Below are 25,538 nucleotides of genomic sequence, written 5' to 3'. Positions count from 1 at the left end.
AATAATATAAAATAATTTTTTTTAAATAACCCCGACCGACCGACCCAGGTGCGGATGAGTGAAGTGACCCGAAACAACGAATTGATTCTAGGTGGCCTTGTTATGTCTTTTTATGTCTATTTCTCCAAGAATCTTTTCGGTCGGGTTTTCAGTATTTCGGCCGGATTTTCAGTACTTCGGCCAGATTTCACATTGGTGATTGTGAAGACATGCTGGTCCAAACAATAATTCAATTTCGCGCCAGATTGGAATTGGGTTTTTTAACATAATTCACCCGAAATCGGATTGGAAAAGTACCCGAGATCAACTCTTTTTTTTGTGAATGGACTGTAGTTGTCTCCTGGGGCAACATCAGTTTCACTGAAAATGAGCCGCACCATGACAAAAGGGTGCTCATGGCAAAAATTTTACAAACCGAGTTATGGATACAGCGCAATGGCTGAATTCTCACTGCTCCTGTTGCAAAAAACGCCATTCAAAAAGCTTGATAAATCGCGACGAAAACTAATCGAATTCAAAAAGAAGATGTGCACTCTTCCTATTGCATACTCAACTTTTAAACGAGTTTTTCTCAGTTTGATGTCGCGTGCCATAAGCACCCTTTTGTCGTGTAGCGGCTCAAATCCATTGTCTTCCGGGAGTCAAGAGAACGTATTGTTACATTTAGATGTGATCTCCTGCTTTAACTACTGCTGTATTAGTCCCGCAACCACTGCTGAAAGAAAGATAATCACTAAACATTACGACATGGCACCATGTGCTTGGAGAGCAGACTGTTCAAACTGTGCCCATAGGATGCATGACAGCAAAGCTACCCCTTATAGTCCTTACACACCTTTGCGTGTCATCAAGCACTTGTAAGGGACAACATCCTTCCCCCTGCCAGCACAATCGCTACCGAGCTGTGCGTCTGTTTGGAAACATAATTATGAGCTTGTGGGCACACAAGCATCAAGGTACAGGCATGTAAGAAGCAAGCAGCAAGTAGTTCGAGGCACCCATACTCTGGTCATGTGATGCAGTACAGTCACACGTCGCTTAACCGCATACACTTGTTTTCCACAAATTATCCGGATAGGCGAGGGAACCGGACAACCGAACACCGGTTATGTTGGATGCATCACGTTTGCTGTAAATCTGTTACCAGCGATTTTCTTCCGGATGGCGAGGGATCCGGGTAAAAGAGGACCGGATAAGCGGGGTCTGACTGTACTGGTATCTGGAACAGTAAACCTCATTACAGTACTGTCGGTCGCAGAAGACCTGGATGGAGGGGGGACCTGGGGGGGGGGGGGGGGGGGGGGGACCTGGGGTCAGCCTCCTAGCCTACTATAGACCGTTCTTATTTTCATGTACTACAGTCTATGCACAGTTGAGTCACCGCATATACATTGGTATGCTGCGCTTGGTGAAATTCTAGGCTGGTCGTTCTTACTACAGTCTATGCACAGTTGAGTCCTCGTGTATACATTGGTACGCTGTGCTTGGTGAAACTCTAGCCTGCTCGTTATTCGGCGCTACCCAACAGTACTGTTCTGTACTGTACTGTACTGTACTGTACTGTACTGTACTGTACTGTACTGTACTGTACTGTGCCAGTTTCTGCCCGCCGCTACTGAGTATCAGTTCTATCACATCACCGTCAGCTGCATACCTGCATGTATCATCGATTGGCAGCATGTCAACGATCTTTTTAAGTGTGACCCAATGATCTCGCATTGTGCATCAAACTGGGAGCCCTGATCGAAACCATTGTTCATTATTGGGCACAAACTGTACTTAAGATAAATCCATAAACATTCCTTTCGCCATTCTGGCCCTTAAGTGACCCAATGATCTCACATTGTGCATCAAACTGGGAGCCGTGATTGAAACCATTATTCAGTATCGGTCACAAACTGTGCATACAATAAATCCACAAACATTCCTATCGCCATTCTGGCCCCAACCCGCACATCAATGCACAGCGCAGCACACAGAGAGAGAGCGGAGGCTGTGCTCCCAACAACGTTACAAACACATTCTCCAAGCCAGAAAACCGCGCCACTCAATACAAACACACCAGGTGCAAGTGGCGTAATCACACCATTGTGTCTGAACCATGGAGACGCACCGGGCAGAGTCAGGCAGCACTTCTGGTGAATGCAGACATACGCACACATCTTTAATTAGCACTAGGCAAACAAACACCCTTGCAAGTGCCTGAAGCTCACCATTTCACGGCTTATAAACACCTCTACAACAAGAAGAACGCCGTTATGCCACACATGACTGAGCAGGAGAGAAACACTCCCTCCGTTCTTAGCATAACGCTATCATAACAATCAGGAATTGTAGGTGGTGGTCATGTGTGTGTGGGGGGGGGGGCATGACTTTTCACATTCTTCCATACCCACCTGGGCCTCTTGCCTTATCAGCTCCATTCTAAGTTTCTAACCCATGCCGCGCTATGGTAGCTCTGCTGAAAGCATATGCATGCACACCCTCACTTGCAATGCATACCCTTCAGCCACCCAGGCATGGCAATAAGACAGTGGGATTCTGATAAGCTATAATGGCCGTACGAAACCGGCAGGAACGTGTTCTTAGTACTCCTCTGGAAATAAAAACTTCAGGACTTGTTTAGTCCCGCGTGCACTCTAAGGAGTTACTGTGCTGAATAAGTTCAGCTCCGTGCTACAAAAGTACTTCAAGACAATGACAACTACACACAGTGATACACGTATGTAAAAAATAATAATAAGGCCAAACTAAAGAAGGTGTGTGGTTCGACTAACACGGACATTTTTTTACGGGCGGGCGGGCGGATTTTTTTTTTTTTAATATATATATTTTAGTACATGTAAATACACTGTACTGCCTTTAGACACCCAGTACATCGGCATTATTACGCAGTGTTATGCCATACATGTTGTATAAAGGGATCACTGGCTAATAGTAATACTTTGAAACATTGTGTAGCTCTGGAACGAGAAGAGAATAACTTCAAGCGGTGACTCTGACTGTCCAAATCATCAAGCAAATGAAGAACGATGCGAGTTGAAAGTAAGTTCGGGAACTACTTCGAACTCAATCGAAGTACAAATTGTACAATGTACCGGCACATGTATTGCTAGTTTGGCGTCGGCGTGCACGAATACATGGGCTTTTTCCATCGACGCTTCCTGTGCTTGCACACATGGAGCAGCAACTTACCGGTACAGGTGAACTATCGTTCCCAATACACGAGGAAAGTGCAATCTCGTCTGTCCTTCATCCCAAAACAGAAGGCCGTCCTTAATCTGGAACGAGGCAATCACTCTCAACCGGACGGTCACTTCAAAATAAGTCTCGCCAGTCTGCCGGTGGTCGTATCGAGTAGACTCTACTACCAGCACAAGGCAGCAGTCGTACCACTCACTGCACTGCACTGCACTGCAGTACAACTACAAGTCAAGTCCAAAAGGAGCCGCCTGCGTCCGCAGACTCACGCTGCACAACACGTAGACGTGGACGTGTTCAGTCCACGTACGTCAGTCACACGACAGCCCGCCGAAAAAAAGTTACGGTCGGGCTGAAAAATGTACGGTCGGTCGGGTGAGTCGAACCACAGACCTTCTTCAGGGTGGCCTAATAAAAAAATTTCACGGTTCGCGTGAGACTCGGCCAAAGGCCAAAGGCCCAGTTTTTTCCGTATGTAAATAAACACATTAAAAATTCACGGTTCGCGTGAGACTCTGCTGGCAGCCGAGTTTTCCACATCCGTAGGAACGCCACCACCCTCTAGCATCAAGGCGCAGATGCAGCTCCTAATAAACACCTACTTTTAGTTTTACACAAAATGAGATTGGCACCAATTGAGTCCAATTTGGAGTTATGAGCGCTCGACTATTCAAAGCCCAATTCACCAGAAACAAGAGGCCGTTCAAAATCACGAATTATTTTTTTTCTGCAGGAAGTATTCGCCTACTTATCACCGAGCGCAACAGCCCCAATTGTACAAAGCAGGGTACGAATCATCTGGGTACTTACTACTGAAGGGTATACGCACAACTCGTATCAGAGTACGTGCTAAGCAAGTCATAATAGCAGTAACAGTTCAAAAGAACCAAGAGTAGATAAACAAGAGTGTGCAACTCCGGATCTCTCCTGCATAATCTGCAGATAGCCCCGCCCATGGCGGAATTTTTTGTTGACGTCCCCTTTTTTCAGAAGAACGCGCAGTTTGCCGAAGAGCAGTGTGAGAGCACGTGCTGGGCACCGACCTTGTAGTGTAAAGCCGGCCAAGAGCACGAGGGAAAACTTTCCGAAAGACTCGCAGCGCGCGCACGGCTGTTACGGGGAGGTCACTTGGCAAGATGGCGGCGCCCTGTAGCAACGCCCCTGGCAACAGAGGTCACACGGAAAGCGTGGGTACGCTCATCGCATTTTTCAAATTTTCATGATCATTTCTGCAGAAAGAAAAGGTTCTGTCACTTCGAATACTTGAAATAGTACTTTTATGGATTTCGTCTCTTCAGTCTCTTGCTCGTCAAAAAATGTTGTTGGAGGCAGCTGTGCTCCGCGAAGTGCAACGGATACCGCTCAGTACCAGATAAAGGAGATGTGCTTCGCAGGACTCTTTCGCAAAATGACGACCTGCGCCTCGGATCGGGGGAGAACTTTTTGTCAAGTTTACTCAATCTCCGGACAGCTATAGCTGTTTCGACCTTGTTAGGTCTCATCAGCGGAGTTCACAGTGTGTGGCCGAACAGATCAGCAAGAATTAGTTTCAACCCTGTTACAGTGTTAGGTCTCATCAGGGGAGCTCAGAGTGTGTGGCCGAACAGATCAGCAAGAATTAATTTCGACCTTGTTAGGTCTCATCAGCGGAGCTCAGAGTGTGTGGCCGAACAGATCAGCAAGAATTAATTTCAACCTTGTTAGGTCTCATCAGAGGAGCTCAGAGTGTGTGGCCGAACAGATCAGCAAGAATTAATTTCAACCTTGTTAGGTCTCATCAGAGGAGCTCAGAGTGTGTGGCCGAACAGATCAGCAAGAATAAATTTCAACCCTGTACAAGGAAGGACATGGCACTCGAGAAGGTGAAGCTTAGGAGTCACATTTCCTAACTTGCGTGCCAGAACCTCCGCTCTGCAGGTGGCCATGAAGGTGTGGATGGCATCACCCAGAACCTGCCTTGTTGCTGTTGTAAAAACTAGCTTGCCAGTGAACAGCTTGCGACATGCTGCATACTCTGTGAAGAGTCTCGAGTAGCGATCTCTCAAGGACTTTGCCTGGGCAAGCTATAAGCAGCTGAACCTCGCCGCTGTCCGCAGGTGTGGGGCTCTGCACGACTGTAAGGGGAACAGAAGTGAGGGCAGCAATGACATCCGGTTTCAACGCACGGTGTATGTGGTTGCCGACAAATGCTCCGGAGTGATATGCTTGCCGCTTTATTTGGTACTGTGGCAGTACTGCTTCCAAGGAAGTTACGCACGGGCCAGCTGCTTTTTTTTAATCTTTTACTGTTAATTTCTCATGCTCTTTTCGAGCCACATCACCTCTCATTCATCAAATTGAGTTCCTTTTCTTTCTCCTTCCATAGGAAGTGCAGATTTGATGCCACAGTCTGCAAGCCAGCAGCCACTACTTCCTGCTGCTGAATGTGCAGCGTCACAAACTGCAGCTGCCTAAGAATGCTTTGTTCTTCTGACTGTAGGTGTAGTTGTTGTGTTGCTGTGTCGTGTACGTTCTTGTAGCGTCACAAACTGCAGCTGACTACGAATGCTTTGTGCTTCTGACTGTAGGTGTAGTTTTTGTGTTGCTGTGTCGTGTACGTTCTTGTAGGCATTGATAGACGCTGCAGAGTCACCGTCATCTGCAGCAAGAAACATACATTTGCTCAGTGCAATATCGATTTGATGTGCGTCAGCACAAAGTGCACCGTAAATCCAGGGATAAATCCCTAGATCTAGGTGGAGCACAGGAACACACACGTATTGCAGCTCAACAGGAAGAATGGCTTTTCTAATCACGTTGTTGTACCGCCGTGCGTGCTGCAACGAACTCTGTATATAAAGCGTTCCGGCAGCAAGTCAGCAATTGCTTTGTATGGCGGTGATGCAATGTCGTACAGTTTCATCAGGGGAATATCCATGCCAATTGTTGCATCGTCTAAATGCAGACTGGATGAGGCTGGAGCTACATGCATATTCATATGCATGAGTTTTTTGGTCATCACACAACACATTAATACTCAGCACAGATTCAATGGCTTTCGCATGATCTCTCACAAGGTGCTGAGTTCCACGGCTAGTACTACACAACTTTTCACCGCCTAACCTGCATACCAGCTGTAACTTTTCTTGGTGTTTTTCCATTTCAAATCCACTGAATAAATAACAATTTCCACTAAATGTTGCTAGAGATTTGGACCCAGCGGGGCCAACAAGGAATCAGCGGGGCCCCAGCAGTAACAAAAAACAGCTACACAGATACTCTTCTCCTCGGCAAAACTACCCTTGACGTGACGAAAACTCGTTGAGCACCTCAAGGAGGCAACAAACTTCGGTGACTAGAACGATCGAACGGCAACAACTTCAGAGACAAATTTCCATGAAGAATGGCTTTTCTCAGCGAAGGAAAGCTCAAATTCACTACTTTTTTCTTTGGCGAGGCATGGTCAGGATGTTGCGCAACTGTAGCCGCGAGGACAGCTCGACGCGGTGATCAGAAGTGGTGCTTTGGAGACCCAACTGAGCAGAGATTGCGTTCAAAATACACCTCCTTGAGTACAAATTTTGAACGTTGAGAACGGGAAAGTCCCGGGAAGCGCCATCTCCTGTACAAAAACCAAGTGGGCCCGTTTTGTACTGTCGTAACAGCCGTGGCGCGCGCGTCGTCGAAAAGATTACGTCAACAAAAAAATTCCGCCGTGGGCCTACCCATCCGCGAGTTGCACACTCTTGTTTATCTACTCTTGATAGAATCAAAGACTGTAGAGATAGGTTATACGCCGTCCCATACTTACATCTACAGTAAAACCTCTTTAGGACAAACAACCAGGGAGTCAGGGACCGATGATATTAATTTTGTTCGCAATAACGGGAGTTCTTCTTATCCATATGTTTTACCCAGTGAATACACAGGGTTTTATCCAATACAGTTACGAATACTAGTTATTCTTAGGCAAACATTTGTCTTATCAGTCGGTTCTTCCCAACGGGGATTCACTCTATGTGCAATTCCATCTTCTATGCATACTTGCCAAACATACCGGTTTTCCCGGTATGTTACCGGAAAACTAGGGCCACTACCGGCATACCGGCTCCCCCCCCCCCCCCCCCCCCCCCCCCCGTGAACGTCTTCAAGTAACGGCTGGAGACAACAATGTAATATTGCAGCTCGCAATCATGGCTGCTTTTTCCCCAAAATTCGCCAGTTGCCATGGAAAACTGCGAGTGACATGGACTTGACAAGCTGCAGCACTTCAACCATAATTTTGGGGCACTGGGGATAGCTAATGACTGCACGTACAGTCTATTTAAAGTCTTTAGGACTTCCTCAGTCAGGGTGCACGCTATGTTTTCTTCAAGTGGTCCAGCACCTGTGCACGTGTGCAGGCGCAGGTGAAGCCAGGGACTAGTCACTAATAATAAATTAAATTTTTATTACAATAATTTCATCGCCAAAGCAAAAAATGATACTCTTTCCTCTCACAATACACTGCGGCTACCCTGTGCTAGGCCTAGGCTAGGCCCTGTGCTAGGCCTAGGCTAGGGTGTGTAACTGTTAGTACATTGTAGTCTACTACATGACTGTACTCGCGCAAGTGTGTACTCACTGTCTTGCTGTCTTGCTGTCTTGGACAAAACATTAGTCACAGGCTGATACATGTAGTAGTGATAGACTGATAGTGTACCAACGTGGTGTCATAATGAGTGACAGTATTCAGTAACACTGACAGTCAAGAAGTGACCATGGCATGGATTTGGGAGGGGGGGGGGGGAGGCTGTTCCCAGTCATCATGGTCATGTGACGCTGTGAATCTTGTGTGATACAAGCTTTGCTCAAGTCAAGTCAAGAAAGACGAAAACAGTTACACTATGGCCATGTTACGCATGTAGCTTGAACTGAGCTCCTCTTTGCGCCTCTCAAGCTGCACTAGCTCACCAGCTCACGGCGTGGTTTGCTTCAAGTGATCAGATGTAGATCCTAGTACCACACGCAACGTTCTACCTTCCAGCCAACGCCTCTGGAAACAGCAACTCACGATGGGACAAAGAGACCAGTCATAAACGACACCGTGATTGAGAAGGCACTAGCAGATCTACTGCATGTGCGTGCTACTAGTACTAGTACTAGACTCTAGACTAGAGCTGATCAAACACGTACACGATCAAAACGAACACAGACAGTAACACGGAGCAAACCAGAAGGCGCTTGACAGTCGATCGTGAGCGCTACGAACAACATTCATTATAGGGCCCTGATCGATCATGAAGGTGAAACGCAAATCACGACCTACAACACATCGCTCAGCGCAAGTAAAGACGCTCGCTTGGGAGTGGGGACCTTTCGTGACCTGCAAACGTAAACGAACACAGCCGGCTATGAGATGTCACTGCGCGCCCATCACTGCCCAACGAACGAACAGGTCGCGCTGCACAACACGAGCGTACTTCAAGCTCAGAAACCCCAGCCGCACTGGATTTTACGTAGCTCTACCGGTACGCGGTACCAGCACAGCAGTCACCTCTAATAACACAACTCACAAGAAAAGAAAACAAATAATTCTTGCACCACTACAGCGCTCGTTTTTGTATCTTGTTCCCCGATAGGACGATAGGACGGACGCAGGCTTTGGATCGCACAGCAGCTACTACTGTACTAGCGCTACACTTCACCACAGGCACAGCGCAGCAGAGACATTTTTCAGAACTACACAGCACACAGCAAACAAATTAATAATTATTAACGCCGAGTCGACTGGTGCACCGGTGCCGTGGCAAGGACAAGCACTGGCAGTTTTTTGTAGCAATGAACGAGTACTTCCGACAGAACCACGACGACGACAGCCTACGCCGGCCCGACACCAATGCATGCAGCCAGTCATGTACATAGCTGTACATGCCGGTACAAAAACAGGTTGCTGCTAACTCGAGGCGGACTGACACGCTAGGAAAAGTAGAAACCACTACAAAACGTAGGCACCACTTATCACCCTTGAAACGCAACAAAGCTGTTCTCATTACACTACAGATGGTAATAATAGTAATATCGTCAGCCATTCGGTCCCCGTATTTACATTGGTCAGCAAGGACTCCGGGTCTTACCTGTGATAAAGCATCGCAATCGGATCATGGTGGCCGAGGACTGGACGCACTGAACAGAATCCAACGCCGCCGTCATGCTCTTGGATCGGTGCTGCATACACGGCGGACCGGGAGACGCTTCCACACCCACGTACATGGTCGGTCTGGTCCAGTAATTATTTATAAGGATGCCGGACGGACACGAACCGTTGTTGGAACGGTCGACACTGCTTCTCCGTCGCCTACCAGCTTAGTTTTCCTGGCCGTGCGAGTGTGCACAGTGCACCAGTGAACAATTAACGGAAAGTTTGAAGCCACCAAGACACCGCACCATCAGTCTACTTGCCCCTAGTTGCTGAATAACTATGTAGGAGAGAAAACTGAGACGTGCGAGCTGTCAGCCGTGCTGTGAGCGGCTGCTGAGTAGGCCTCTTGCCCGCAGGAAAGCGAATGCAGGCCGAGGGGGGAAGTCAATTGTTGCCGAAAACACGACCAACTCGTCCACCACACCAATCGAGCGCAGAACGCATGCCACCACTGTACCAATAATGGGCAATATCACGGCCAGAATTCCTTGCTGAATGTGTAAGATTTACCTAAGGAAGAGGGCAGTACTTGTGAGGAGGCCGGGTACCAACGGAAGATGCCACCGCTGGCTTGGTCGGAAGCTGTTCGCAGCGAGTCGTTCTCGCTGGATGAAAGGACGTGGAGCGTTCTCCCTTGAACACCACTGATTGAAGTAAGTCAGTTAGTTTCAGTACTATTTCAGAATGCAGTTAGTTTTAGTGATTTCAGAAGCGCGCCTGCCTGCGAATCATGAGGTCCCGAGTTCGAGACCCGCGCTGGTAGCAGGGAGCGTGTAAAGACTTTTTACGTGAGTAAAGACTTTTTATGTGTGGTGAACTGCGCCGACACCCACGGTCAACTGGGTACTCACAGCTCGGAGTGAGGGTAACAAGGATGCAGTTTACAGGGTTATGGGCCGTTACACGCCCGATTGGTTGAGAGACTCACCTACTCTCCCCTGACTCACTTGTGAGGTCTGCATTCGCCACTAAGGTGTGCAAGGCATAGGCATAGTGGTGGCCTGCGGAAGCGAAGGCTAGTTTGTGTGTTTCTGAACATTCAAGCGATGCCAACGCGAATCCCGCGAATTATTATTATTATTAGAAGCGCGCCTGCATGCAGTTCGCTGGTGGCCTTGAACTTGAAGTGGACCTTCGACCTCCAGGGGGGAGGCTTGATCGCAGCAGCCGGACTGTACTCTCAGACTAGACTCCAGTCTACCAGGTCTACGCTACTGACATACTAGTACAGCAGGCCCCGGACGGTAGACGGTAGACTGTAGTACTACTACTAGTAGTGTAGTAGAGTGTTTGGACGGTCGGTCGATCCATGCGTGGCTTGTAGCCTATGTAGGTACATGTAGATAGATCTACATGGTCCGCATTGATCCTGACGAGACGAGCGATCGCGGTCAGAGCAGAAACGCGGTACACGCAGCTCGGTCACAACAGACTAGTCTGTGGATCCATGGAGTGTAGCAGCCAGTAGATCTACGTCGGGAGAAAAGTCACACCTCGGACTGGTACGAGGCGCGGTCTTGGCGGTTTGATGCTCTTCTAGTTCTACTACAATAGCCTACATCATACATGTACTAGCACTAGTACACTACACTCTACAGTAGGACGCTTGGAGTAACGGTAAAACACAGTTTGTTTGAAATCGTGTCTTGTTTCGCCCCCGTGACTTGCACATCCCGTCCGGTAACTTGATGCGTATCTCCGCTGGCACACTAGTACTACAGTACAGTACAGTAGTACTACAGATAGAGCTGTGCTAGCGCCATCACGGCATAGCGCGCAGCTCTGGGTGAACATGATTGTAATGATGAATAGAGTGGTCCAGACCACACTGCAGTATCAACAGTACTCATTACTGACCGCAGTGTGCCAATGATTATGTACATGACTGTACTATAGTAGATCTACATGACACTTACAGTGAAACCTGTGACAAGCCGGCTCGCTGGAGGGACTTTCAAAAATGTGCCCCCCCCCCCCCCCCCCCCGTGCAGGCGTGCACAGGTGGTCTCCCTATGCAGGGTCATTTGACTGGCATCCATGCATTGGTCGTTGTTCTAGTGGTCTTTTTGGACAGGTGGTTGCTGTATCAGAGTGGTCACCTTGACAGGTTTTACTGCGGTACTACAGTATAGAAAAATCTACCATCCAAACCAACACAACACACGTCATAAGCCTCTTTTACCGGCAATATAAACACAACGTGATGAAGGAAATTTTACTGGGCTGATTTCTTGATCCTTGAGGGAGGTAGCGTTCCTACCGATGCGGAAAACTCGGCTTCTAGCTAGGGACCGGCGGATTCTGCTCGAAAAGGTGGCAGATTCTGCTCGAAAAGCAGTGAAATTGGCAGGACCATACAAACCTTATGGCGGGCAATTCCTCGAATTCTGCTCCATTTCTTTATCCACATACCAAACATGCATGAAACTTACCAGAAAAGTACCGAATTCTGCCAATTTTTCTGCCGGCAGAATCCGCCGGACCCTACTTCTAGCCGAGTCTCCTGCGAACTGTTAAAGGGGAAGTTAAGTCTAAAATCAAATTTTCACCAGTTGTAGTCTTCGGGGTGCTGAGTCGAATTATCTTGGTCCGAGGAAGCTGAGATGCACCCTTCCTCGAGATGCTCCCTTCCTCCTATATTCCCAATCGAACTCGCGCAGACGCGCACTTCCACCGAAACTGGGTGACTGCGCCCTACGAGATGGGGATTTGTATGCAAAATGTCACTAAAAGCGCCATTTCGTTCTTATAAAAGCACGGATGACCGTGATTGGCCCATATGTTGTAGTCTTTTGGACGCTGAGTCGACTGGTTTTGGTCCGAAAAGGCTGCGATGCAGCGTTCCTCCTTTGTTCCCAATCGAACATGGTTGAACAAGCGGTCACGTGCTCCTGCAGTACACCAGTCACCTGGTCACCGTGCCTGCAGGGTACAACTTACTAGCCTGTTTGACCTTTTTTGGGTGCAGTCCTGTCACTCGAGTTGAACCTTGGTGTGAAAGTTGTCGCCTGCTGGCGGCGCGGTGACCAGGTGACTGGTGTACGCAGGAGCACGTGACCGCTTGTTCAACCATGTTCGATTGGGAACATGACAAAGGAGGAACGCTGCATCGCAGCCTTTTCGGACTTGTCTTTCGTGTTTCTGGTATAAAAGCGACACCTACATGTATACGGGTGGTGGTCGGGGACGTGGTCGGGGATTCAACTTGTGATTTTCAGCTCCGTCCGCTTCTCATGAATGGGATGATCCTTGCTTCAGAGCAGGTCCATGATCTTTCGCTTTTTCAAAATTACCAGAAAAGTTCGGCAACTCGTCAACTACTTTATTAGTACATGTACAGTCATGCAGAATGAAAATGGAAAACTGATCGCGATGTTTGCCACTTATTTCAGCTTGCTTCAGAGCAGATAGATAAAGTGCATGCTCTTTCGCTTATTCAAAACTATCGTAAAATTTAATGATTTCATCTCCACTCACGACAACAAGAACTTGAGTTGGAAACTGACCACGATGTGTAGACACTTTTCATGTTGCCGTTCTTGGACAGGCTGTTTCCAGGTACTTCGAAGTGCCAGAGAATGTTCACAGTCGAACGTGAGATGCGATCTGAGCTGACAACGAAATACTGCCACAGACCCCCGCTGCCAAGCTAGGGGCTGACTGAGTTTAGGGTTCCATTGACGATGGGCTTTATTGCTACCGTATTTTTCCATAACCATTGACGACGGGCTTTATCGGCTCATCAAAGCCACCGCGGGAGCGTCGCACATTGGCTACAACCATGGAAACGGTACGGTAAAAACCTGACGCATGATTCTCAAGAGAAGAGTAGACGAGGCACTTGAACTTTTAAAAATGTATCTCACTACTAGCCTACAGGACAGATGTACCCTCGTTATGAGAGGTTCCGAAGTACAATTTCTCGTGCCAAAATCCGTCGAGAGGCGCTACGGATTTTTTATACCTCGCTTTCGAGCAGTGAAATGTTCCGGAGTACGGAACTTACATGTATGTGTTTGCCGTCATTGCCTAGGTTACGATCGCAAACATGTCACATTCCCGTGCTATGCCTTTTATTTTGAAATTTTTTTACCGAAATCAAAACGTCCCGTGGAAAATCGATGTTTTTCGTACCAATTTGTACGTGAAAAATGCGTCTGCACTCGATGACGCAAAATCTCCATACGAAACATGGTTCGTATGAACAGAGTGGAAAGTAATAATAAATAATAATAATAACTTTGAAACTCGGATGTTGAGCCATAAATAAATGTAGAAAGGAAAAGGAAAACCAAAATAACTATCAAATATATGTCGAATATCGTACTGGTCTCGTCATCGTCCAGTAACTATCGACATTCTTTGTTCCGTTGGGACTGTAGCTTTTGCTCGTTTTAATTGCGCTTGCCTTCCCCCTTTGGTCTTTTCATAACCTTGAACCTTCCAAGTTGGAAGGCTGTCGGTTAGCGCTACGGAGATGTGTTGAAGCTAGGTGTCAGGACGTCGAATGTCTCAGTACTCTGTCAGTTTTGTGCCTAGTTGTTGCACTTTCTGACTGTATAATAGTATCATGTTACAGTGATGGAGAGTTACTCTTAACTCGTATCCATATGTCCTTTTCCTTTCTACAATAATAACTTTATTAGGATGACCCAAAGGCTGACCGCCTACATGAAAGTCTGTCCATGATCCACGCAGATTCTCCGTGCTGAAAATCGTATGAAGCACGCCGGCGCCTCGAAAAAATCCTTAGCGCCCATACGGATTATGGCACGGAAAATTGTACCCCGGAACCTCTCTATTACGACATACATACATGTATAGCTAGCCAAGAGTACATAAACAAGAGTGTGCAACTCCGGATCTCTCCTGCACAATCTGCACACACCCCGGCCCACGGCGGAATGTTTTGTTGATGTCATCTTTTTCAGAAAACCGTGCATTTTGCCGCAGAGCAGTGTGAGAGAGCACGCGCTCGAGCTGGGCACCGACCTTATAGGGGATTCACACACACGGGTAAAACCACGGTTATGGGAAAGTTGTTATGGAAACTATGGTACTGGGGGAAAGGAAGAACCTCTCGGGAAAAAATTGGCAAAGCCGTGGCCGTGGGCCTCAGAGCGTTTGTCAAGGGAAAAATCCCATGGCTATAAGACGCGCATGCGTAGATCTTGTCTTTGGCGAGAACTCTGAACCCTATTGTACGAGTGCATCGCAACTATTACTTGCATTTTCAGACAGTGCCGATCGGAAAATCGTGCATGGCGAATGCAAGATACAGTACAGAATGTACTACAAAAATGCAGTACAGATTATTTTTTTAGTTGCCCCGCCACAAGTTCATGGCCAAACGTGTGGCCAAGGCAAAACTGACCACGGGTGTGAACGGCCCCACTCCGTTGACCGAAGGTCTGAACTTTTACCTTGTCCCGTGACCTCAGGTTTACCCGTGTGTGTGAATCCCCTATAACAATGTAAAGCCCGGGAAAGTGCACGAGGCAAAACTTCCAAAAGACTCGCAGAGTGTGCGTCGTAGTAAAGATGATGTCAACAAAAAATTCTGCCGTACAGTAGAGTCGCGCGCCCAAGAACGTTGTTTCCAAGGGGTTAGCCTGTAGTCCTAGGGCCCATTTGAAATTTCTCACTTTTACTTGACACATGTTTGCTAACATAGATTTTATGATCATTCCTGGATGGTTTTTGCCTCCTGAACACGATGGCATAGGTTTCGATTGCCGGATTGTGTCCGAACATGGTGAAAAACATCAAAATAGAAAAGGCCGTTATTACCATAGCAACCCAACTAGAATTGCTCCTATATCCATTTTTACTGACACGTATATGGCCAAGTAGCACCTCATTTTGCTCAGAATAAGCAGTAGATACAGTACGGCAACAAGTACTGTACTTTAACAGTGTCAAAACAAAATTTCCAAGGTGCAGTGAAACTACTTGGCTATTGGACATGTACATGCACAGTACATGTCGCGTCGAATGTTAGCATTGAGGTACGTGTACATGTATGTGCAGCTAGCAGGTACATGAGACTATTTACAGGCATGCATTACTATAATCAGACTGCAAACACGAGAGAAGCGTCAGACGGTTCGGCGTTACACTTCAACTGAGAGAATAGGTATTGTAACCCAAATACTAACAGGAGAAGGAAAAGGTGGTAGGAAACTGTCAGAGTCTAAGGAACGAAGTGCTATAGGACAGTTTCAACCTGAACTAATTTACTCGAAGTATGTGTAGATAATACGATAGATCTTGCAGCAATGTAAGAAGGACAACACTACTTGTATGCGATGGCAGTGCTGTAACGAAAAATGATGAAAATGAAAATACCAAAATCCTTTGCATAAAACAGTCCAAACATTGGCTAGCTTGTCATTCAAGGCTGCAGTTGGACAACGCTCACATGTGAATAGCTGCAGTTTAAAAAGCTGATCGATCCCAACATTGTGATGCGAATACTTTCGCTTCCATGTGTTTTGGGAGAATCGTACATCGCAATCGAGCTATGTCGTTGCTGTGTCATCATCTATGTGCCATGCGCTACTTGATGTACCAGCCTGCTATGCCGGATACCGCCAGCCATGCATCGGCCAGGCGCGAACTGATGGTGGTGGTGGTGAGAAGGAGAGCTCTGTGCCAGAACTTTGCAGCCTAGAGAGCATGTGTGGGCAGGCGTGTGTTTACCGCCATATTGCCAGGTGTGTCTTTACCACCATATTTAGCATCCATGTGTTTCACTTTAACTGAAGTTGTTCTTCCGTCTGAGCTTCGGAAACTCTACGCCGGACAGCTGAGCCCATCTCTACTCCGCCACCTACACCATCACTATTGGCTCTGCAGTCAAGGACAATTCTTTAGCCACTAGTTCATGAGGTATTACATGAACATGTTTTCCCTCTTCACCACCGCTCTTGAATCGCATCAACTACGTGCCGTGATCAGTTCAGGAGAGACAAGCCACGACATTGGACATCGGACTCTTTCTTGCAGTTAGTGTTTTATAAGTATAACTGTAGTTTCACACTGCCTAGGCCCAGCCATCAAATTCTGCGACAAGGAAATGATTCTTCTATTGCTGGTGTTGCATATTGGGATAGGTTACCTCCAGGTACTCGGATTTCGTTTTTGTAACACTCCACACCACATAGCTATTCCCTCTCACTGCAGCATGGCACTCCTAAGGCAGTTGTCCTAGAGCTGTTGAGCTGGCAAATAGGCTTTGTGATAATGGTAGCTGATCACCACGGTCGGTGTGTTCAAATCATGGTACTAACACTAGCCGCTCTTGTAGATTCGAATCAAATGCTCGTCCACTGTAACACCTCCTGTGCAGCAGTACTCACAAAGTAAATGCCTTCACTCCAGCCCGATGAAGTTAGCCAGGTCTGAAACTTTCCACGGTTGTAGATTAGTCCTACGAATACAAGTAGTTACAACTGGCTTGGCAAGCTATGATGACTTTCCCCTGCTTTCCACACATAATTGTTGTGCTGCTCCTTGTTGGAATCATGCCTACTTTTCCGGGGAGCCAAGATGACATTGTAATGAAGGTTCTGCTGAATTTAGCATCGATCCATTCGTGGACGTTCCGACAGCAAAAGCACCAGCGAGTCAATGCAAAACTTTGAAGAAAGTGTCCAAACGAGGTAACACATTTCTGGTATGTCACAACTACACTACGGTACTTGATGCTCAGGTAAAATAAGGACACTTTTCTGGTGCCGCTGTACTTCAAGATCAGCGCTGCAACTCGCCATGGTGATAATGTGGCTGACGTCATGTTACCAAGGAAAACATGGCGTTTGGCCGTGTTCGCCGCACTCGAGCGCTCAGCTTTTTTTCACAATCTTGTTTTGAAAAATACTTCAAGTCTTTTGCAGCACTTTTGGAGGCCAGTCACATCGCGATCTGTACGAGTATCTTTATCATGGCCATTGTCTTGTGTCGTTTTGAGCTCGAATAGCTTTCTCTGATGAAGGATTCAAATATCATGACGTTCTCTATTTTATCGTGGGCATGAAGCTCCCCACTCGCAGCGGAGATGACATCGGACGGAATAAATGTGTCGAGTCCCGAGCAGGAGTTCTGCTGACAAAAAGTGATTAGCTCCTCGCGACCTGGGGCATGTGAGGACTACAGTTCTAGTTGGGCAATACCCCACGGACACATCTAGCTGGAAGCGCAGAGTCGATTGAGAAAATTGTCATGACGTTCTCTTTTATCGTGGGCATGAAGCTCCCCACTCGCAGCGGAGATGACATCGGACGGAATAAATGTGTCGAGTCCCGAGCAGGAGTTCTGCTGACAAAAGTGATTAGCTCCTCGCGACCTGGGGCATGTGAGGACTACAGTTCTAGTTGGGCAATACCCCACGGACACATCTAGCTGGAAGCGCAGAGTCGATTGAGAAAAATGACCAAGATCATAAAGAAGGCTTGTTTGCTTCCACAAAATGTTTTAGTAGCCGAGTCCACGCACTGAAAACTGCACTTGCATTGTTCCTGTCCAGTCAACTAGTCATACAGTACATCAGTGCAGTACAGAGTGCACTTGCAAGTCACAACGACACGAGCACAGTCCCGTGTACAGTACAGACTCAGTTCACAGTTGTGACCAGCGATCGCGCGTGGGAGTCAAGTACCCTACTCAAGTGCGCATGCTCGGCTCGCTGCATGCACTGTCTGTAGATCTACAGCAGATTGCTGGTGTGATGCACTACATGTACAGCGCAGTCATTTATGTGTAAGAGACAATGTCGGCTATTTTGAAACGGCAATGACAGCTTCATCCATAAACGCGGAGCGTGGGGAATGTCTTTGGCGAATGAGAGCTGTTGCATTGGCTAGCTGTACATCCCAGCAAGCGGGAATGTGCTGGATATCGATACTAAACACCCATTCATCGCGGTGGTGAGTCTGAACAGACCCCGAGGTACGACAGCTTCGTATACTAAATGTGTACAGTGCGTATGGTGAAACAAGTCGATACTGGTTTCCAGCGAAATGTTGTTATCTATGTACAATATCCACCAATATCCTTTATCTAGGGCCCAAAGGCTATCCAGTTCACCAGGATTTGTGGCCTTACTATTTTTCGTTTTCTCCGCGTTTTGGGTTGAAATCTGAACATAAAAAGTAGCACTGATGACGTCATTCAGCTCATAATTTAAATTTGATATTGGAAATCGATGACAACTAACCCCATGTATCACCACAGAAAATTTGGTTGAAAAATATTAATGTATGCCAACGTTATTACCAATACAAGTTTTGTACACACATGATCACCTTATTATACCTGAGTGCTCAATCTTTCCAACTCTCGCACAAAATCAGTGTACGCGTCGGTTCGCATCCTGTGTATGTACGGTGTTACTATAGCTCCTGGCACATAAAAGGGTAAAAACTCCCAGGTCCAGTCAATATAGTACCGAGAAAGTCTTGAAAATGCTTGAATATAGCCGATGAGAACTTAGTTTTTTCGGCAATTTTGTATTCCTATCGAGGGTGATTTCGGGACCTTTGGACGCGATTGGACTCGCCATACTGGGCCAAGATGCTCTTGAAGACATTATCTATCAAATAACACCGAAAAATCCTTGTTAGCCGACATGTGTCAAGGCATGTATTTTAGAGGTCGATTTTTTGAATTGGCCCCAGTACTACTGGGACGTTCTTATTTTTCAGAAATCTGGCTGCGTTCTTAGAAACAAACCGTACTGGATCATATGTGTCCCACAAGCTGCTCTACTGTATACATGTAGGCCAACCCATCCCGGAGTTGCACACTCTTGTTTATCTACTCTTGGTATAGCCTAGATAGGATACAACACACACATCGTCATCATTAGTCTAGACTTTAGACTAGTAGTCATGTAGACAATGATCCAAAATCCAATGACACCTGAAACCAAGAGTACTCTTGCTGAAACGCATTCCAGAAAGTGCGAATCGAATATAATTTATCCCATGGTACGGTACTATAGGCCTGTTTCAGCCAATCAGGAGCCTTGCTGACCGGGAAATAATAGCCAATACAATCCCGCGCGGGATGATATTCATTATTAACTGGGTTCACTTTTACCGTACCTACTACGGTGCACCCTGCATTGGCATGCCCCCACCCCCTCTCGATTCGATGCAATGCATCTTGCCACTGGAGCCTTTCGATCAGAACCCAGCGACAAAATGCACTACACAGAACCGTGAGAGGGTGGGAGCATGCCAATGCAGAGTGCACCGTCGGTACAGTAAAAGTGAACGGAGAGAACTTACCTCCGCGACTACGTCCAAAACCAGATTCCATACAAACAAACAACGAACTCCAATCACTATTCAACTCAACACTACGACACAAAGGAGACTTCGAAGTGCATCTGTTCTCATTCACTCTTTGTAAACTCGAAAACTACACAAAGTATCAACATCCGAGTGAAAATTACTAAGGCCAAAACAAAAAATAGGCTTGTTTCCGGTCGGCAACCCCTCAAAAAGGAGACTCGGTCGGCCGGAATGAAACTTTTTTTGGATACTTTTTTTGGTTCCTCAATCGTTGTGGTATTGATGGACAAGAGCACCTATATATGTACATTGTACATATATCATGGCAAGGATCAATGTCAAAGTTGACTGACTCACTGTTCTTGTACAGCATGTGGTGTATTCCTGTTTTCGTACATCCTGAGAAATCAAGCAAACAGTTCGAGTCCTTCCAGCTCCGTTATTCTAGCTCGTATCGACCCCGGAGTTTTTCGAGCCGACAGCTGAGAATCTCTGCTACCTTGTAGGTGTTTCGATTGTGGAATTCGGTTGAGATTTGACTGAGTTGAGTGCACTTGCACACATGGCATTGCCACCGTTTGTATACATTTGGGACCAAAAAAAAGTTTCAGAATTTGGGAAAAAGTGGCCCGGTCGGGCGACCGGAAACAAGGTCATTATTTGTTTTGGCCTAATAGACCGATATCCCCTTATTATACTGGGTTCGAGCACGGGGGCAACCTCACTCGCGATCGAGCTAGTTTTTGAACGTGACAGCATCTTTGACAGTGTGTTTCAGGTTTGTTTTGGAATGTCTTCTGCTTAGTTCAAGTAGTTTGCGATGGCTTCGAGCGGTGCTGAACCTCCTGCTGGTAGGAGCAGAGTCTCCGAGAGAGACATGGACTGTGATGCAGCTGTAGGATTTTTTCAAGGCGCGGGAGGGAACGATCTCGGGCCACAAACAGGAGTCCAGAGGTGAGTTTTTTGTTGTAGAAATATTCGAATCGTGAATCGTGTTTTGAGATTTATTTTGTGCCTCGGCTTTAGCAGACCGTATTTCTTTCTCCTTGAGATCGGTGCTGAAGACAATAGTAACCTTTTTCTGGTCTGCCTTTTCCTCTCCAGAGCCATCTTCTGTGAAGGTAACCGTAGTGCTGCCAAGTCACCAAGTCGCGATCGCGATCAGCAGCCCTGAAGTGGAAAAATCGATTTTCCAACGATCTGGTTGGACATCAGCCACTAAAGTACTTCTGATTTGCCTGTAGTGACAACATCAGCCATCCTTGGACACCTTGCAAAGGCAGGAAAGGCCACTGGTGGAAGCGACTGCTATGCGGTGACGATAGCAGTGCAGTGGTGATCGCTGTTTTGTGAAGTCGAAGGGCTAGACAACCCAGAGGCAGAGGAAGCAAAAAAAAAACGATGAGCAGTGCGTGGTATTTGTTGAGCGTGAAGAGCTAGAGGAGGACAGTGCAAACACATGGACGGAGTGGATGGTGTTTGAAGAACAGTGTGCTGTGTGCCGGTTGGTGGTGATGGTGGTCTTTGTCAGCATGTATTTGTGCTGCTTCTTGTGCTGGAACACTTCTCGCCCAGGAAGGCAGATTGCGTGCTCCCTGGCCCTCAGTCGGCAATGGGGCATTTGTTCCAGGAACTTTACCCCAGAGCCAGTGATGAGTCGTACCTTTGAAAAGTTGAAGCCTGCTGTTAATCGCAAGCGTAGCGCAGTGGATTGCTCCCTCTTCGAAGCACGAGGGCCAAAGCTTGCCGCTGTCTGCAGCAAAGTGTGTGTGCGGTTCTTTCGAACCTATGAATATACCCCCCCCCCCCCCCCTCTCTCTCTCTTAGGAAGACTCCATGTTCAGAGTGAACTATTTTCTAGTATATTTAATGTGAGATGGGCTGTTTACGCCCAAGATCAAGATACAGTTGTTTTTCTGTTTCTATACCTTCCTAATAAAATACATTGTGACAGAGCTTTCGGTCATACTCCGCTGTACTACATCCTCAACCCGCCACCACCATGCGCTCTTGGCCGAACTAATGCACGAAGCATAAACACACCAGCACAGAAAGGACACTTCCGTTGCCAGATATTATTTACGCCTATAGACAGCTGTTTCGTTTCTTCAAGCGCATCGTTAGAGGAGGATAGTAGCAGGATACTATTAAATGATGAAATAATATAAGATGATACTAGTAGACGGTTTATGGTCCGATATTGATGATTGGAGATCTAAGAAAGCAATGACAGTGATTGCGAAATGGATAATATTATGATTATATGCCAGTCTGGTAATGCGTTGTACTAGTGAACAGTGTTGAAATCATCACTGCATTCGATGCAAATATTGGTGTACCTTTGGTTTCAGTATTGGAAAAAAAGAACCCGGTTGCTTTGGTTGCATCTGCGACTGGCTACCGGGTGTTGTGACCGGCAATGTTACCATGGGAGAAAATAAGAGCGCAAGGATCTGTTGGGTCTTGTTGTGCCGTGCCGGTGCGAGAACCCTAAGTGCATGGCAAAATAGAACTGTTTGATCCCCATTGCAGAATGTCTTGCGGTATATGGCATTGATGACTGAACATCTCGCCAGCTCACCCAGATGGGGATCATGCCCAAACGGAGGAACAAGACATCTTTTCAGCTCAGCTAGCTATATACCGTGAAACGGATGGTTAACTTGTGCCACGCATGCCAGCTTCTGTTCCATTCGGCCCAGGCTTAGACACATCAATGCCAATAGCAGCTGATCCTCCATTACATGCTCATTGGCGATTTACGGCCACCTCCAACTGTATCCGCCGTCCCTCAGCTTCCGTCTTCGCAGATCTGGCGCGGCGCAGTACATTTTCTCGGCTAGGCTCAAAGAAGTCCCACAGAGCGGTCCAAACACCTGAAGGCAAACCAGTCAGAAACTGGAGCGGCTCAGAGTCTTTCTTTATGTTATTGTACGTAAGCTGTTTTTCGGCTTTCTTCACCCCAGTCCTCACATCGTCCAACTGCTCCACGAGACTCTGTACACGAGCTCTACTTGCTGCCAACTCCTGATGCAGATGCTGCACTTCCATTACAGGACCAAACTGCACTAAGCCAGGTTCCTTTCCAACTCAAAGTGCCGTTGCCTCTCCGCAAAATACTTGTTTGCGAGCATGGGGAGCTCGTGATGCAGACGCTGCACGTCCATGACCGAACTGCACTAGGCTCAGCAAAATACTGTTTTGCGATCATGGGGAGCAGGGCGTCCAGACTCCACTCTCTTGCGAAAGGCAAACCTGGTACCGTAGGACAGCTGTTTGGTTTCCTGGACTCATCCTGTCCTTGTAGAGCTGGGTGAAACGATTTCGATTTCGGGATCGAAATGATCGCTGCAACTCAATATTCAGAGTGACCCTAAAACTACGTCCTTCCTCATGGGGAATAGCCTGGATCCGCTTGCTCCAGGCGCTGTGGCTCCACACGAGGAAAGGACTGGAGTGAAATGACTTGTTTGCTTCGTCCTCCTGTTCTGACAGTGAGGAACGCAGCAATGTTCTGAGAAGGCATCCTGAAGTCGTAAAAAGGAAGACGTCTAAACTAAAACAAAACAGCTCAAATCAAAAGTCCTTGTGGCATTTTTTGTAGACAGGCTTGCACTGCATGTAGATCTCGTGTGCTCTGCACTTCGCATGCGAGAAGTCACGCACAGCCGCGGTGAGGTTGGTCGCGTGTGTGCAGCAGGATCCCACGCGACTGCGGAGTTGCCCCCTTGCTCGAACCCAGACAATAATAAGGGGATCGGTCTATTGCAAGGAGAGATACCGTAACAACTCGAAAAGTACAAGACGTGAAAGTGAGAGGAAAAATCTTGTACAGAATATTCAACAGTGTGAAAGAAGAAGAGCTCAGCAATCCATGTGTGATGTAGATAAGATATGGATGCAAGATGCGACCCGCAGTGATTATCATGACATTGTATCCAGTACGATTACCACAAGAACAATCTAAAACGTAGATGCTGCTACAAATCCAGTATGCCTATAATATAACAAGATCAACGTTCTTCTGATTGCATAGTGTCCGAGAGTGATACAACGAAGAGTCTTGATACAACGAAATGCACTTTACTCACTGGTGCCAATGTCCGACGATATGTACAATGTGGTTACTGCCTGCACGGACAGTGTTCAGCAAGGATCCCAAACCGTTGAAAGTTCCACGCCGATCCAATGACAAGGAAGTCAGCACCAGCCTCCATAATGACGTGGTATCTCGCCGTGACTTGAAGTATGGCCCTTACTTTGAACCAAATGACTATGTATCATAACAGTGCAATCTTCGTCAATTCTCTAGTCCAACTACTAAAATGCAACTTGTCTCCCGAGCTCCATCGCTCTCAAACCTTGACTGGATTGAAAAGAAAGGCAGCATCTTGTTTTTGGTATAGCTGTACCTTGGCAATTGTATTCAGAACGCAGTTGCGTCGATCCCCAAAATGCGTAGATGTACCTGGGATAAGTAGGATATTGACCCGCGTACTCGGGTGTTACCGTACCCTCATATCATCCCTCCTGCTACGCAGTCGGGATGATATTCGGGAGGTAACACCCTCGTACTTGGGTAATAGAGAGGTTCCGCATAACGTAATTACGTTAGTAAAAAACGTAGTCGATCTACGGAAAGTCTTACGTAAACTGCATGCGGATCTGGGTTCCGCCATACGGAGTTTTCAAATCACGTAGCTGCCCTTGGCAACTCCGAACGCTGCAGTGTACGACCAGATCGACATGGGGAAAGAGTCATAAATTTGTACCCAATCCATTAACGGACCAGCTACGTTATCAAAGCCCTATCTACGTACTCTCCGTAGACAACTTTCCGTAAGTGGAGTGCAAACTCGCGAATTCACGGGTTTTTCCCGCCCACTAACGTAAAGTTGCTCAACTTTACGTGCTCAACTTTACGTAGTGCGGAACCTCTCTAATATCAAGAGTACATAACCTTGGTAATATCAAGAGTACATAACCCCCCAGAGTGTGCAACGCCGATCCAGCTCTGTGTAGGGTCTTGGTCGAGCGGAATCGGATCTTCTGATGTCATGCGTACACTTCACACCAGCGCAAGGCCGGTCTCGAGGCAGGGCACCATTGTTTTTGATCCAAGAGTACCCGCGACTCCCCGGGTTCCCCTCAGATGTGTACGGTATTATGACGCAAAGATCCGATTCCGCTCGACCAAGACCCTACAGTCCATGCGCCAAGGGCCAAAAATGACCCGAATCTTTATGCAAAATGAAGATGACGACGCCGCTTTTTTCGACTTTTTCTGGGACCAATTTTGAGCAGAATCACCATTTTGATCGTCTTCGATTTGGCATGGAAGACTTTCATGAATGCTATTGTAACTTGGTCTGCTGAGGGCTAGGATAGTCCCTAAACAAAATCTGGAAGCCGTTCCGCCAGAGATTGTTCCGTCATGTTGCAGCAGAGCCACTTTTCTCAATTTTGCGTCGTCCAGAATTTATGATTTTTGGATGCCAAAATACTTGATGGCGTGAGAACCAAAAAAGAACTACCGGACACCGCCCAGACCTCAGGTATGTATAGTCCATTGTCCTAGGCTGCTCATAAAGCAAAAATTGTCTTGATAGTAACTTGCCCAAAAATTTGGCGAATTTTTCCTAATACCCTAGTTGCCAATACACGAGAATCACGAAAACTAGTATGGCTGATGGATTTCTGATTTTCTTCTCGTAAACTTGAGGACAATTATCTACGATGTTACAAATATTAATGGGTGTTTTGAATGTGAACAGATACACTTCAAAAGGCTGATCGCGTTCTCAGATCAGCTGCAAACGAGGGTCAAAATTGTAGTTCAGAGCGATGTCCATTGAGGCTCTTCACCCGATTTCGCAGTT

At 47.0% G+C, this 25,538-nt stretch overlaps 1 protein-coding gene across 1 annotated transcript in view; it reads right to left on the bottom strand.

Moving 5' to 3' along the window:
* The window catches only part of LOC135826442 (deleted in malignant brain tumors 1 protein-like), a 49,298-nt gene extending 39,278 nt beyond the window's left edge, over nt 1–10,020 (bottom strand). Inside the window, exon 1 of the mRNA XM_065339052.1 lies at nt 9,297–10,020. Within this exon, the coding sequence (XP_065195124.1) occupies nt 9,297–9,432 (136 nt within the window). The 5' untranslated portion in view covers nt 9,433–10,020. The remainder of the gene's footprint in view (nt 1–9,296) is intronic.
* Nucleotides 10,021–25,538: the final 15,518 nt, after the last annotated feature.

Source organism: Sycon ciliatum, chromosome 10, assembly GCF_964019385.1.
Source record: "Sycon ciliatum chromosome 10, ocSycCili1.1, whole genome shotgun sequence".
NCBI classification, from domain to species: domain Eukaryota; kingdom Metazoa; phylum Porifera; class Calcarea; order Leucosolenida; family Sycettidae; genus Sycon; species Sycon ciliatum.
The sequence above is the reverse complement of the archived record's forward strand: the minus strand, read 5'-3'. Positions and strand labels throughout refer to the sequence as shown.